This window comes from Athene noctua, chromosome 27 (genome assembly GCF_965140245.1).
Source record: "Athene noctua chromosome 27, bAthNoc1.hap1.1, whole genome shotgun sequence".
In the NCBI taxonomy this organism is placed as follows: Eukaryota; Metazoa; Chordata; class Aves; order Strigiformes; family Strigidae; genus Athene; species Athene noctua.
This window is the reverse complement of record NC_134063.1, coordinates 6,172,451-6,184,461: the sequence shown is the minus strand read 5'-3', so window position 1 is coordinate 6,184,461 and position 12,011 is coordinate 6,172,451. Positions and strand designations below refer to the sequence as shown.

Genomic DNA, 12,011 nt, shown 5'->3' with positions numbered 1-12,011 from the left:
CGCCACCGAGCGCGCTCCGCCCCGCCGCCTAGAGCGGCCCCCCCGCCACCACCGAGCGCGCTCCGCCCCGCCGCCTAGACCGGCCCCCGCGCGGCCACAAAGCGCGTTCCGCCCAGCCGCCTAGAGCGGCCCGTGCCCGCCGCTTCCGGCGCCGGGGCGGAAGTCGCTCGCCGGGAGAGGCCGGGCCGGGCGGCCCGGAGCCGCTTCACCGTTGAGCGGCCCGCTCTGGGCCTCGGGAGGGGCGAGTCTGTAAGGGGCTCCGGCCCGGCCGCCTCAGCGCGGGCCCCGGTGGAAGCCGGTGAAACCGTTACAAAGCGCTCGGCCTGATCCACGCGCGGGGTTCTCCTTCCCCCCTCCCGGGAAAGGCGGGGGAGGGCTGGGGAGAGCACGAACCGGGGCCTGGATCCGCGGGTACCGGGAGGGGCCGCTGGGAAGCCGGCGCGTGCACCGCGGGGCATTGTGGGTGCGCCACCGCTTCCCGCCCCGCTCTTCCGTTTGCGGCGTTGTCGTAAAGGCGCGGACCGGGTGCCGCGGGCTTGCTTTACGTCCGAGGCCGTATTCCGAGCTCTGATTGGCTCCGCCGGGGCCGCGCCGCGCTCTGATTGGCCCCGCGCGGGGCCGGGGGCGGTTTGAGCGGCAGCGCCCGGCGCGGCGGCGGCTCCGGCACGATGGTGAGTGGCGGCGGGGCCGGCCCGGGGGCGGCAGGGCTGGAGCCGTGGGGAGGGCCTGGCTCGCCTCTCTCCGCCGCCGGGGGCGGCGTGCCCGGTGTCGCGGTCGGTGTCTCGGTTCCCGGCGGTGCCTGAGGCCTCTTTCCTCTCTTCCTCTCGCAGCTGCCTCTGTCCCTGCTGAAGACGGCGCAGAACCACCCCATGGTGAGTACCGGTAGCGCGGCCCAGCCCCGGTCCCCACAGGCCACCCTGGCCTTGGGCTTGCCGGTAACACCAGGACAGGTTCCCGTACCGGGCCTGGACCGGCGCCCTGTGACTCCCGTCTCTTGCAGCTGGTGGAGCTGAAGAACGGGGAGACGTACAACGGGCACCTGGTGAGCTGCGACAACTGGATGAACATCAACCTGCGGGAGGTCATCTGCACGTCCCGGGTAAGGCTGGAGCCCCCCGCCCCAGGCTGGGGTCACCCACCCTCCGTGCCCCCGGGGAGCGTCCCCTGAGGGCGCTGGGCTGGCTCTGCTGTAACTCAGAGGCCGTCGCTCCTGTGGAAGCGTAACTTTGGCCTGAAAAGCGAGTTTAATACCGTTATTTGTAGTATCTGTAACAAAGGAACACGCGTGCGCTCTCGAGGGGGGTGGGTTTCTGCGCAGCACAGAAGGGCTCTGTGAGCGTTTCCCCTCCAAGAGGGCTCCCGATGCGAGGCCGGGGGGGGCGCAGGATGGGGCATGGTAGCCTGTGCTGTGATGCTGAGCTGGGTTTCCCAAGAAAGGAGCTTTCATCTGTCACACGCTGTCTGAGAAGCGAGATCTGCTTCAAACGCCGTGCTAACTTTTATTAACTTGCTTCTCTCTCACCCTCTTAACTCTCCACATCAAAACGGAGGAGCCTGTTGTTTACCCACGCCGAGGCTCTGAGCTGTCTGGTACTTTTGCCCGTGGCCAAAGGTACTCCAGAAGATTGGGATCTGTGTTTTGGGCTTTGACCTCAGTCAGAAATGTCTGGTCTTGTCCCTGCTAGCCGTGCACTGTGGGAAGCAGCAGCCGGATGGATGTCGGCTGTTGCTGCTCTTTCTCTGCCTCAAAACATCAGAGCTCTGTGGGAGAGACTGGCAGAAATCCTCATTCTTCTGAAAAATCTCTCTGCAAACCCCCAGTACCTGTTGTCTCCTCAACAGGAAAGTCCTGAGCGATATTGCCAGGACACGGAGGCACATTTGTGTGTCAGCGTGACAGAGTAAAACACCCTGAGCGAGGTTTGAGGAGGGAGCTTTGGGGCAGAGCAGTGGGGTTAGAAATTTGTGGGTTGTGGTGGAACAAACAGGGAAGGAGCTGCTGTTGAATTTAGCAGGAGGGGGACTAAGAGGAGGTAGCGAAGCCTCATCTGTGCCCACGACATGGGTGATGTTGTCCTTCTCCTTGAGAAGCCGCATCCTATAGCTGAGTGCTCCGCTGTGGAAGAGCGGTAGCTCATCTTTTATCCCCTCTGAGTGATCTAGAGGGATTCTGCCACACAGGAAAGCAGCCAGGCTCATCAGCTGTGCCTCTGCCTCCCTTAGGCAAAAAAAAAAAAAAAAGCTCCAAAGTCTGGTTGAAAGCGGCGCTGGAGCTACTGCCGGCGTGGGGCTGGTGGTACTGGTGGGGACTGGCCACTAGATGGCACGGAGCGGCGGCGGACGGGCAGCCCCGGCCCGGGAGGCCGTTGTTTACTCCAGGGAGGCCGGAACGAGGAAGCGAGGGAGCCCGGCTCCATCCCTTCCTGCATCCCGAGCCAAGGAGCAGCCAGGCGGATCCAAGGCAGGGCGGGGTTTGCTGGGTGTCTTTTGGAAGAGAACTGTTTCTCTCTGTCTTGTCTTGTGCGCGAAGGACTTGCCTGTACAGGCAGAGTTGCCCCAAATAACTCCTGGGGTGTGGGGGGGAACTGACTATTTTCTCCCAGGAGAGAAGGAACGAGGCGTTCTTGTTTAACCTACTCCTGTGGGACATGACAGATGCCTCGTCCACATGCTGCCACTTGAGAATCGCTGGGCTCGAGCGATTCCATCTGCAGCCAAACCCTGACGGAGCCGCTGCCGAGCCGGGGCTGCGGTGGCGGAACGGGGCGAGGTGGGTCCCCGTCCCTCCTCCCAGTTACATCATGGGCAGCTGAGTTGTTGTTCAGCTTTGCTCCATCCCTATTCCCACAGCCGCCCTCGGTATGTGGGAAGTGAAGCCCTGAAACTGCATTAAACAACTAACAAACAACATCTAGAGGTGGCTGCTCCGTAACTGGCCGCCCGGAGACTTTTAAAATATAGATATATAATCTGTAAGCTCCTTATTTTCCACAGCTGCAGTTGCTGTGCTCTGGTGGCACACACCCCGCAGCCAGCTGGCTCCAGACCTGCCTCTCTGCTCCGTCCACGCCCCAGAGGAGCGAAGGAGCGAGGTGACTCCCAGCTGAGGCTGCTGGAGAAGAAACCCAGCTGTGCAGGCGCCTTTGCTGCAGCTGAGTTTTTCTTGCCAGAGTTGTTGTTCGTCGCTGTTGTGTGTAACTAACCACCCTCTCCTCTCTGATCCTGCTTTCGAGTCCCTTCTTACACGAGAAGGGAAGGTGCTTGTTCCCTCAGCCGCCTCTTCCTTTATTTTCTGCGTGTGTTAGAGGCAGTTGTGGAACAGATTGAAACTACAGTTGCTTGTGGCTGAGTGCCCTCCACCCAGGTTGTAAGGCTGCGTGTTTTGGAGTGTGTGTGGGGGGGAAAAACCCACCCTTTTTTACAGCTAGTTGCAGATGAATGCTGCCAGAAAAGATTGGCGGAGCTGGCACGCTCTCCAGAAGCGATAGAAATATTCAAATGCCTCAAAAGTGATACAAAAACACCAGGTTTTGTTCATAGCCTAACACGTTGCTCCCCGATAGGATGGAGACAAGTTCTGGAGAATGCCAGAGTGCTACATTCGTGGCAGCACGATTAAATACCTGCGTATCCCCGATGAAATAATTGACATGGTGAAAGAAGAGGTGGTGTCCAAGGGCAGAGGCCGTGGTGGGATGCAACAGCAGAAGCAACAGAAGGGCCGTGGTGTTGGAGGTGCTGGACGAGGTAACGATCCTGTTTGTTTTTCAGCTCGGAGTGGGGTGAGCGGGATCCCTGCCTTTAAGTTTCACCCCTTGTGTAAGGAACGGCTCTTGCTTCTCGGCTTTAATCCCAGGACTGGGGGAAGCTGGAGCCGCTCCTGTGCCAGATCTAGCTGAGCGAGCGTGTTGCCTCGCTTGTAAGGCAGCCTCTGCCAAAGAATAGAACAGATTCGTGCCAGGGATGTGCCTCCCTCCTTACTGGGGTTGGGCATGAGTCTAAGAGAGTCTGAACTTGACTGTTTCTACCCCTCCTGGCTAGTTGGGGAGCGTGGCCCTACAGAACTGGTGTCTGTTAGCTTAGCGAGTCTGGGAGGGAAACAAATGGCTATTCTGTTTGAAAATAGACTGGGCTCTGACTGTGGCAATGAGAGAAAAACATCATCTTTTCTCCCATTATAATGGGGCTTTTGATCTCCTGACTTGTTGATTTATTTTTTAAAAAAAAAATATCTGAGGGTTTGTGTCCTTCCTGCTCGACATGAATAATTCATGCTTCTGATAAAATGGGAGGTTGCCACTTACGAAGAAATAGGTCACCAAAACAACTCTTCCTTCCCTGCCCCACTTCACACGGTTAGGTGATCTCAGAGCGCTTGCAGATATATTTGCTCTTTTCTCCCCAAACTGTCCTGCTGGAAGCCCAGGGGCCGTTTCTCTCCTTTCCTGCTGACCCCTCCTGCCACATCTTTGCAATTCACCTTGTGGTCACCTCGCTCGGCCCCGGGGTTGCTCTCAGGACAGGCTTAGCCTGCAGTAGGAGCTTAAAATCCTGAGTGTCCTCACTTGCTACGGGCAGATTGGGTTTGGCCTGGGAGATCTTGGGTTTCAGAAAGAGCCCTGGGGAGTGAGACACGGACAGGCAGAACTTCTCTGCGGAGGAGCCATAACGAGCTGCCCTTGATTTGACTACGTGAGGAATCCTGGTCGGACAGCTGGGATCTACCTGGGGCCATCCCACCACGCCAGGACACGCCACGTGCGGCCTCTCCGACTCACGGGGACTTCTGGAGGAAAAAAACCCTTTGATTTCTGCTTCCCTTGCTACCTCCTGGAAGCTCCGAGCATGCAAAAGTGACCTTTACAAATCTGAAGGCTCCTTTATTTTTCCTCCTTCCCTTTCAAGTGTCCAAAGCCCTTGGCATAACAGCTCTTTTGGATATGGTCATTTGGACAAACATTTTAGCTGAAATATTTTTCTCTGCTGTGGAAATATCCACCTTGTGGAGAGCTCTGTTTGAGGTGGAGTTCCCTGCTGTTTTGATGTGCAGCTTAAATTCGCTGATGGAATATTTTAAAGGGAAGCTTTGGCATTTGCTAATTAGCTAAAAGGTTTGGCTCTCATTACTGAGACATGAAGGGAGGAGGGGAAAAAAAAAAAAAAAAGGCAGGACAATTTTGTTGAGAGGCCGGCAGGCAGAAGTAAAGCTATAATTGTGCACACAGTTGAAAGGATTATTGTTTCTGACACTGGTAATCCTTCGTCTTTGACTTCTCAGCTTGCCAAATTCAGAAGTACTTTGCAGAGCAGCCTTTGCTCTGGGAGCAGCCAGAGCTCTGGGAGCATCCCAAAGACTGCAGGGTTAGGAGCAATTTGGTTTTTGCCTCTGGTTTAGGCACGTCTCCTCGATGAAGCAACCAGAGCAGAGGGCTCTAGAGAAGCTTTTCTGCCTGGTGCCCAGACTGGGTGCCCTTTGGGTTCTGCCTTTTGTGAGAAGGTGGCTGGCAGGGTAGACCCACGGTCCCTTTATCGCTTGTGTGTTGCCAAGACAAAAACTACTGCCTGGAACAGCTGTTCGGGGTGAATCTGAGCAGGGAGGGGAGGGCGGGGGTGCGCTCGGCTCCCACGACAGGGATGGACGCAGCTCTCGGGTAGGAGGACGCTCGTACCGCTGCAGTGGGTCTCACCACAGCCTCCCAGTTCCTGCTGCCTCGTTGGCAGTGCCCTGTGCCCACTGCCCTCTCCAGGCCAGCAGATCACTCTGTCCAGCAGCGAGGTGGTGACAGAGGGATGTATTTTTTCCCATTTTGCAGCTGAGCAGTCTTCAAAACGAGTCACCCTCTTCGTTGCTTTTGGTTTGCCCTTACAGCTCTCAGGGGACACGGTATAACCCGCTCGTCCCAGCGGGTTTAAAACATATCGCTTCCTTGGTTAACTTTTCAGAAGTTAACTTTGATTTACTGTGCTAGCACAGCTGGCTAGAGGGCTCAGCACACCGGGGAGGTATCACTGAACTAGCTCGAAGGGGATAAATTTATCCAGCTTGTAAATACGAGGTCTGGAACTGCCAAGGAGAGAGCTAAAAGTTCTGGATTTTCTTCTAAGACTAGAAAATAAGCGTGTGCTTGGGTAAAGCACGAATAACTGTAAAGCTCTGAGTGGCTGGGAGATGTTGCTGGCTTACAGTGATGCTGCTCCATCCATGCTCTTTCTTTCTGCCCCGTAGGTGTGTTTGGTGGCCGTGGCCGAGGAATACCTGGCAGTGGAAGAGGCCAGCAGGAAAAAAAGCCAGGCAGACAATCAGCAAAGCAATGAGAGGCTGTCTGTGCCCTGGCCGGGGACAGTGCTGCGATGCCGGTTGGTTTTTATCACCTCAGGATTGCCATGTGTTCAAAACAAACGTTCCCTTTCTACTCTTCCGCCAGTTGATCAGTGCCCGAATCGTGTAGTTTGGAAGCCCCTCACAATTTAATCTGGTAGAGTGGAGTTATTCGCTCCTTGTTGTCAGCAAGTCATTGGAAATATTTAAAAAAAAAAAACCAAACAACAAACCATTCATGGGTAAGGACCTAAGTTCTGCCTTCTCCTGAGAGTGAAAGCACTATTTAATTTTTCAGGGTCACCAGGTTTAATTTAAAAAGATTATCCTGTACAGTGGTACAAGAACGAAGGCAAACACTTTTCTAGATTGTTTGGATTCTTTTTTTTTTTTTAATACTTGAAACTTGGGAAACTTGTTGCATTTGTAAACAGATGCGAGTGTTTTGGTTTAGAAACACTGAACTTGAGGATATTGTATCTTTACATGATTAGTCTTAAGGGTTTGGGGTTTTTCAAAAACAACGAACTTTTAAGCTGTTGCTTATCTTCTCTTTCTGGCCAGTCAGTTCTGTCTCCTATGGCTTAAAGGAGAGATTGGAAGGAACATTGCATTGGCCTTCAGGGGTTGTTTCCAAGAGAGCGTTGTGATAAATGAGGGTTTCCCAATTAGTGTATTACTAATTTGACTTCAGATTAGAAGTTTCCTTTAAAGGAAAGGGTTTTCTGTGTTTTCTCGCGGAAGGCTGGTGTGCCCCTTAACTTTTCATGGGTGTTTTTATTTTCTGAAAAGCAACCAAGCTGCTGGTTTATTTTTCCCCTCCACTTTTTGAAAACTCCCCCTCGTGCCTGTGACAAAATCCTGAACTCTGACAATATTTCTCAAGCTTATTTCTTTTGGTACCTAGTGATTGACTTCACTACACCTACTTGTCACGTCCTTTTCTGGTCACTGATCATCTTTCCTTGAGGACACAGACCAGCGTGGGAGCGTGTAGGTTAAGAAAGCTCCTGTGAATTCCCAGGTCGGGTTGCTCCAGTCTTCCATCCCCTGGGGTGCAGGGTCCCCTGAGCAAAATGCACCCACAAAATATCCTGGCTGGTCTGAATTGAATGTCTGCATGGAGGGGGGGAAGGAAGAGGCTCTGGCTGTGCCTCGACACCCTGAATGGATGAAACAGCTTCATTTTAGGGGAAAAGCTGATATTGTGACTTGTTCTGAAGAGTTTTTTTGGTTTGTTTTTGGTTCTTTTACAACTGATTCCCATATTGAAGCCTACTCTTTGCCAGCACCACTGTATTGAGAATGAGTAAAGAACATGCTTTTATATATACTTATTTTTTTAATGTTTATAGAATTTGTGCGCAGTGGTGAGTAGGAATAAATCACCAACCTCTACCAAACGAGTCCCTCTCTCTGTCTGCCACGGCGCTGAGCTCTGCCTGACCCCGACCAGCTTCTTGCCTAAACCCTCGCTTAAGGCCTGGTCTAAGTAATAAATCCCCAAGCAGACGGGTTAAACCTTTGGTTTCTAACAGCAGCCACGTGTTCTCCATGGCTGCCTTGCCTCGGCGAGGCGTTCACCACCAGCACCAGAGCTTGAGCCCCATCCCGGGCGAGGTGGCTTCTGCCAAGGAGCCAGTTCCAGGCGATGGGAACGGGACACACGTGTCCTCCCGCCTGGAAACTTGGTCTCAGCGTAAACACCCGTGTGGCATTTTAACAAAGCCCAGGCTGAGCCCTGTGTCAGACTTTCCCTTCCCAACCTGCTCCCTCCCTTTCGCGTCCCTCCAGCCACAGAAACTCTGCGTGTTACGGCTGCCTTGGTGAAAAAGGAAACGGCTGCAGCGCTGTCTGGATTTTAAGGTCTGTTCTGGCCAGATAAATCTTCACCGCAACAATGGGACCTTTGGCTTCGGCTCAGGGTAGAGTCCTCTGAGTACGCCTTATCTACTGGCGAAGCTCTGGGGTCAGGCGTTGGAGCTTGTTAAGTTCTGCTTTCGTTTAATTACAAGCATGGCCTTTAGCAGCCTTCCCTGCTTGCCTCTCCCCTTCCTTTTTCCACCTCTGTAGGAATATTTTTGTCCTGAGCCCTAGCACAGCCCTGATGAGGGCAGCTGGCCCCATGTGGCAGCAGGTTGGGTGGAAGATGGCATCGAGTGCAACGCTCAAGCTGTGGCTTTGGGCGTTTTTGCCCCCAAAATGGGCATCTGGGGCTGTTGTGTGCTTCAACCCTGCCCGTGGTAGCGTGAGGAGGGGTGCAGGAAGGTGAGCTGTGGCTGAAATGAGGGGGGGGAAAAAAAAAAAGAAAAAAAAGAAAAAAACAAAACAGGGAGGAGCGAGATAAAAGCAACAAGCAGAGAAGAGGAAAAAGGTCTGAGCCTTGCTGCCGGCGTGGGTGGGTGTGCGCAGCCTGGCAGGGCAAACACGTCCCGGCCGGAAAGACGGGCTGGGTCGGCGGTGTGGGACACACACACAAACACACACCAAGCAAAGGCCGCTGTGGAAACCCTCCCCGCTCCCTTCTCATGATATTTTCGTGGTGGCCGAGCCGGTGGCAGGTCCGGTGGCCGCGGGGGCCATGGCGCTGGTGCTGCGGCACGACGCGGCCAGCCGGCCCGCGGTGACTCAGAACTTCTGTGCCTCGCCGGGGAGGCAGCACAGGAATAGTTACACACCAGCCGCCTGCGACGCGGAGGGAGTGGCTGCCGAAATATTTCAGGGCTGCGCTAAGCAACTAAAAATACACGTCAAACCCTCCTCCTCTTTTTTTCCTTTTAAAACATGTTTTCTTTCTTTATAATTTTTTTTTTTTTTTTTTAATTCTTGGGGTTGGTTTTTTTTTTGATTGTTGGAGGCCCCTGCAGCCCCTCAGGGACCGGCGGCGGGTTCGGGGGCATGTGCTGGCAGCCGATGACTTCTTGTTTTCCCGGCTTGGTTCCTCTCTCCCTCCCTGTGGTGATGACTAAGGGGCGGCTTCCCCTGTGTGCCCGGTGCCCGCGGTGCAAATCCCGGGGCAGCAAACGCTCTCCTGCTCGTTCCCTTTCCAGGGAAGTTCTCAGCGTGCCGGGAGGGCAGAGGGATGCTCATGGGCACCTCATTTTGGGTCCAGCTTGTTGGTGGGAGCCAAGAGGCAACACGGCACCTTGTCCTGGCTCGTGGCCGGAGCAGGATCAGGCACCGCCGGTGTAACAGAGCTGGGCGTTGGGGAAACGGGGAGAGCAGGAGCCGTGCTCGGAGGAGTGAGGATGCTGTGGTGGAGGTGGCCCCGCTCGAGGCTCGTCGTGCCTCGCAGAGGTCCGGCAGCGACGTGGGTTCAACTGAAATCCTCGTTGCCAGCTCCGGGGTAAATATAGCCCGGCTGGCAGGTGGCAAAGCGCTGCGTGACTCAGTGGGCGCTCGCGGGGCCGAGCCGGGCTCCGACGCCTCCGGGAATAGCAGCTTCGTCCCCCAGCCGAGGTGATGGTGGCACTGCCACCAGCGATGGGGACCGCCCCGCTGGCGTTCCCCACGGGCCTGCCCTCCTGAGAGGCGGAAGGGGCAGCTGAATCATGACCCTCGTTAAACGTTCATTAAGAAAATGAAGCTGCCGCCTCGCCGCGGGCATTGGCAAGACAACCTGCGGTGGCTCGGGTTTGGGGACGAGGGACACGTGGGATGAGCACCAGTGGTGGGCGCACACGGCAGGGTCGGGGGGGACACACAGCAGGATGAACCACGGGGCGCTGCGGCCTTCATGGAGGGACAATGGGCGACGGAGTTTGGCCGGTGGCTGCCAGCCGGTGGCTGGGCCCGGCCGGAGCGTGGCTCGTGGCTCGCATCCCTGGCCACCGGCCAGCCGCAATTCCAGGGAGGCCCCGGGGCCGGTTTGTTCCTCCCTGCAACTGATTAAAGCACCTACAGCCAAAGCTGGTTCTCATTTCGTCCCGCCGCAGCCCGGATTGCGATGGCGGCGAGGGGGGGGGGGACACAGGCAGCCACGTCCAGGGGCGCGTCCCAAGTCACGGTGGCAGGGCTGGGGGGACCTGCCCGCCCTCTCTCTGCTCCTCCCCGGGTCCCTGTCCCCATCCCTGTCCCTCGCCAGCCGGGTTTCGTCAGGACGGAAAGTCTGAACCTGCCGGTCCGGGCACAGCCGCCGCGCCCCTAATGACGGGTTGGTGGCGGAAACACGGCCGGTGGCTTCACCTGGGAGCTCCGAGCCCCCCCCGGGGGACACCGGCACCGTCGCCCTCCCCGGCTCGGGGCAGCGGGGGCCGCGGGCACGGGGCTCGGGCACGCTCTGGTTTGTGTGACGTTTAATCAACTGGGTTTATTGGAGATTTAATTAACTGCAGCTGTAGGGGGAGGGTAGGCCGCTGTCGCTCCCAGCCCCCTCCTCGTGCCTCGGTTTTCCCCGGTGCTGCCCCAGCCCTGTCCCGGTTGTCACTCGTGTCCCCTGCGGCGTGGGCTGAGCCGGGCCGTGCCCCGGGGCCGTGTCCCCACACCCGGTGTCGTGCGGTGCCCCACGTCCCATGTCACACCGGGCCGGTTGGCCGCGGGCAGGGCCGGGCCGGGCAGGGGATTCTCGCTGCCCTTGGCCCACACCGGGAGGGCACGGGGCGGGCACGGCACCGGCAGCACCGGCACCGGGTCCCCCCGGGGCTGACACCGCTCATTTATCTCATTAGCACGGACCCATCCGGCTGCAATTAGGGGCGGCTCAGCGTCACCCCGGTGTCCCCAGTGAGCGGTACCGGGACCCCTCGGTCCGCACGGCGGGGGCCGCATCCTGCCGGGGGGCGGGGGGGTGTTATCGCCGGTGACGTCAGCTGCTGACGCCGATCCACCCCCTCAGCCGCCCGCGGGCTTGGCCGGCCGTGACGTCTGTCGCCACCGCCGCCGCTTAACTCCTTCCCCGCTGCCGGTCCCGGGGAGGGGGTGGCAGGCCCGGTTAACCCACCGGGACACACCGGGGCGGCGGTGCCGCGGGGGGGGGGGGGGGGGGGGTGTTTGGGGACAGACGACACGGGGACAGGCGGTGACATGGGAGGTGCCTGGGCGGCGCCGTCCCACGGGGGCGGGGGGGGGGGGCGGAGAGCGAAGCGGGCAGATCCCGGTGTGACCGGGGCACCGTCCGGTCCCGCTGCCGGTGGAAAGCGCCGGTTCAGCCCCACGGCCTGGCCGCGGGCGGAGGGTCCCGAGGCTCCGCCCAGTTGTGTTTAATCATTAATTAATTAATTAATCATGTATTTAAGCGTCCCCTTTCCCGACAAGCCCCCGGTGCTCGGTCCCGGTGCTCGCTCCGCCTCGCCCCTCCCTTTTGTACGCCGGCGGGGCGCGCGCGCGCGGCGCGGCGCCACGTGACCGCCCCCCCCCCCGCCCCGCGCCCGCGCTGACGTCAGCCCAGGGGCCCTCGCGCTGTTTGTCCCGTTTACCCGCCGGTTGCCCCGGCGACAGCGCGAGGCCAGGAGTGGGCGTGGCACCGCCCCCCTCTCCCTCCCTCCCCTATCCGAGGCCACGCCTCTTTTATGCAAAGGAAGGCGGGCGAGGACGTCATCTGCAGCCAATGGAAGCGCGGCGCGGTGACGTCACCGCGGCGGCGCCGCCTATTTAAAGCGGCGCGGGGGCCGCGGCGGCGGCAGACGCGTGTGCGCGCGCGCGCGGGAGCCGAGCCGCGGCCGGTGCTACCGGCGCCTTCCCCCGCCCTCCCCTT

The 12,011-nt window shown here is 57.9% G+C and overlaps 1 protein-coding gene across 1 annotated transcript; it reads left to right on the top strand.

Annotated features, from left to right (window-relative positions):
- The first annotated feature begins 161 nt into the window (after positions 1 to 161).
- On the top strand, positions 162 to 7,711 carry LSM4 (LSM4 homolog, U6 small nuclear RNA and mRNA degradation associated). Its single transcript, XM_074928146.1, has 5 exons — positions 162 to 671; positions 831 to 872; positions 1,001 to 1,099; positions 3,564 to 3,747; positions 6,227 to 7,711. Exons 1-5 carry the CDS (start codon positions 669 to 671, stop codon positions 6,313 to 6,315), a joined length of 417 nt encoding a protein of 138 aa, XP_074784247.1. The 5' UTR covers positions 162 to 668; the 3' UTR covers positions 6,316 to 7,711.
- The last annotated feature ends 4,300 nt before the right edge of the window (positions 7,712 to 12,011 follow it).

Coding starts and splice junctions, on each gene's coding strand:
- LSM4 (XM_074928146.1), top strand. Junction 873..1,000: donor CGGCGCAGAACCACCCCATG/GTGAGTACCGGT, acceptor CGTCTCTTGCAG/CTGGTGGAGCTGAAGAACGG. Junction 3,748..6,226: donor TGTTGGAGGTGCTGGACGAG/GTAACGATCCTG, acceptor TCTGCCCCGTAG/GTGTGTTTGGTGGCCGTGGC.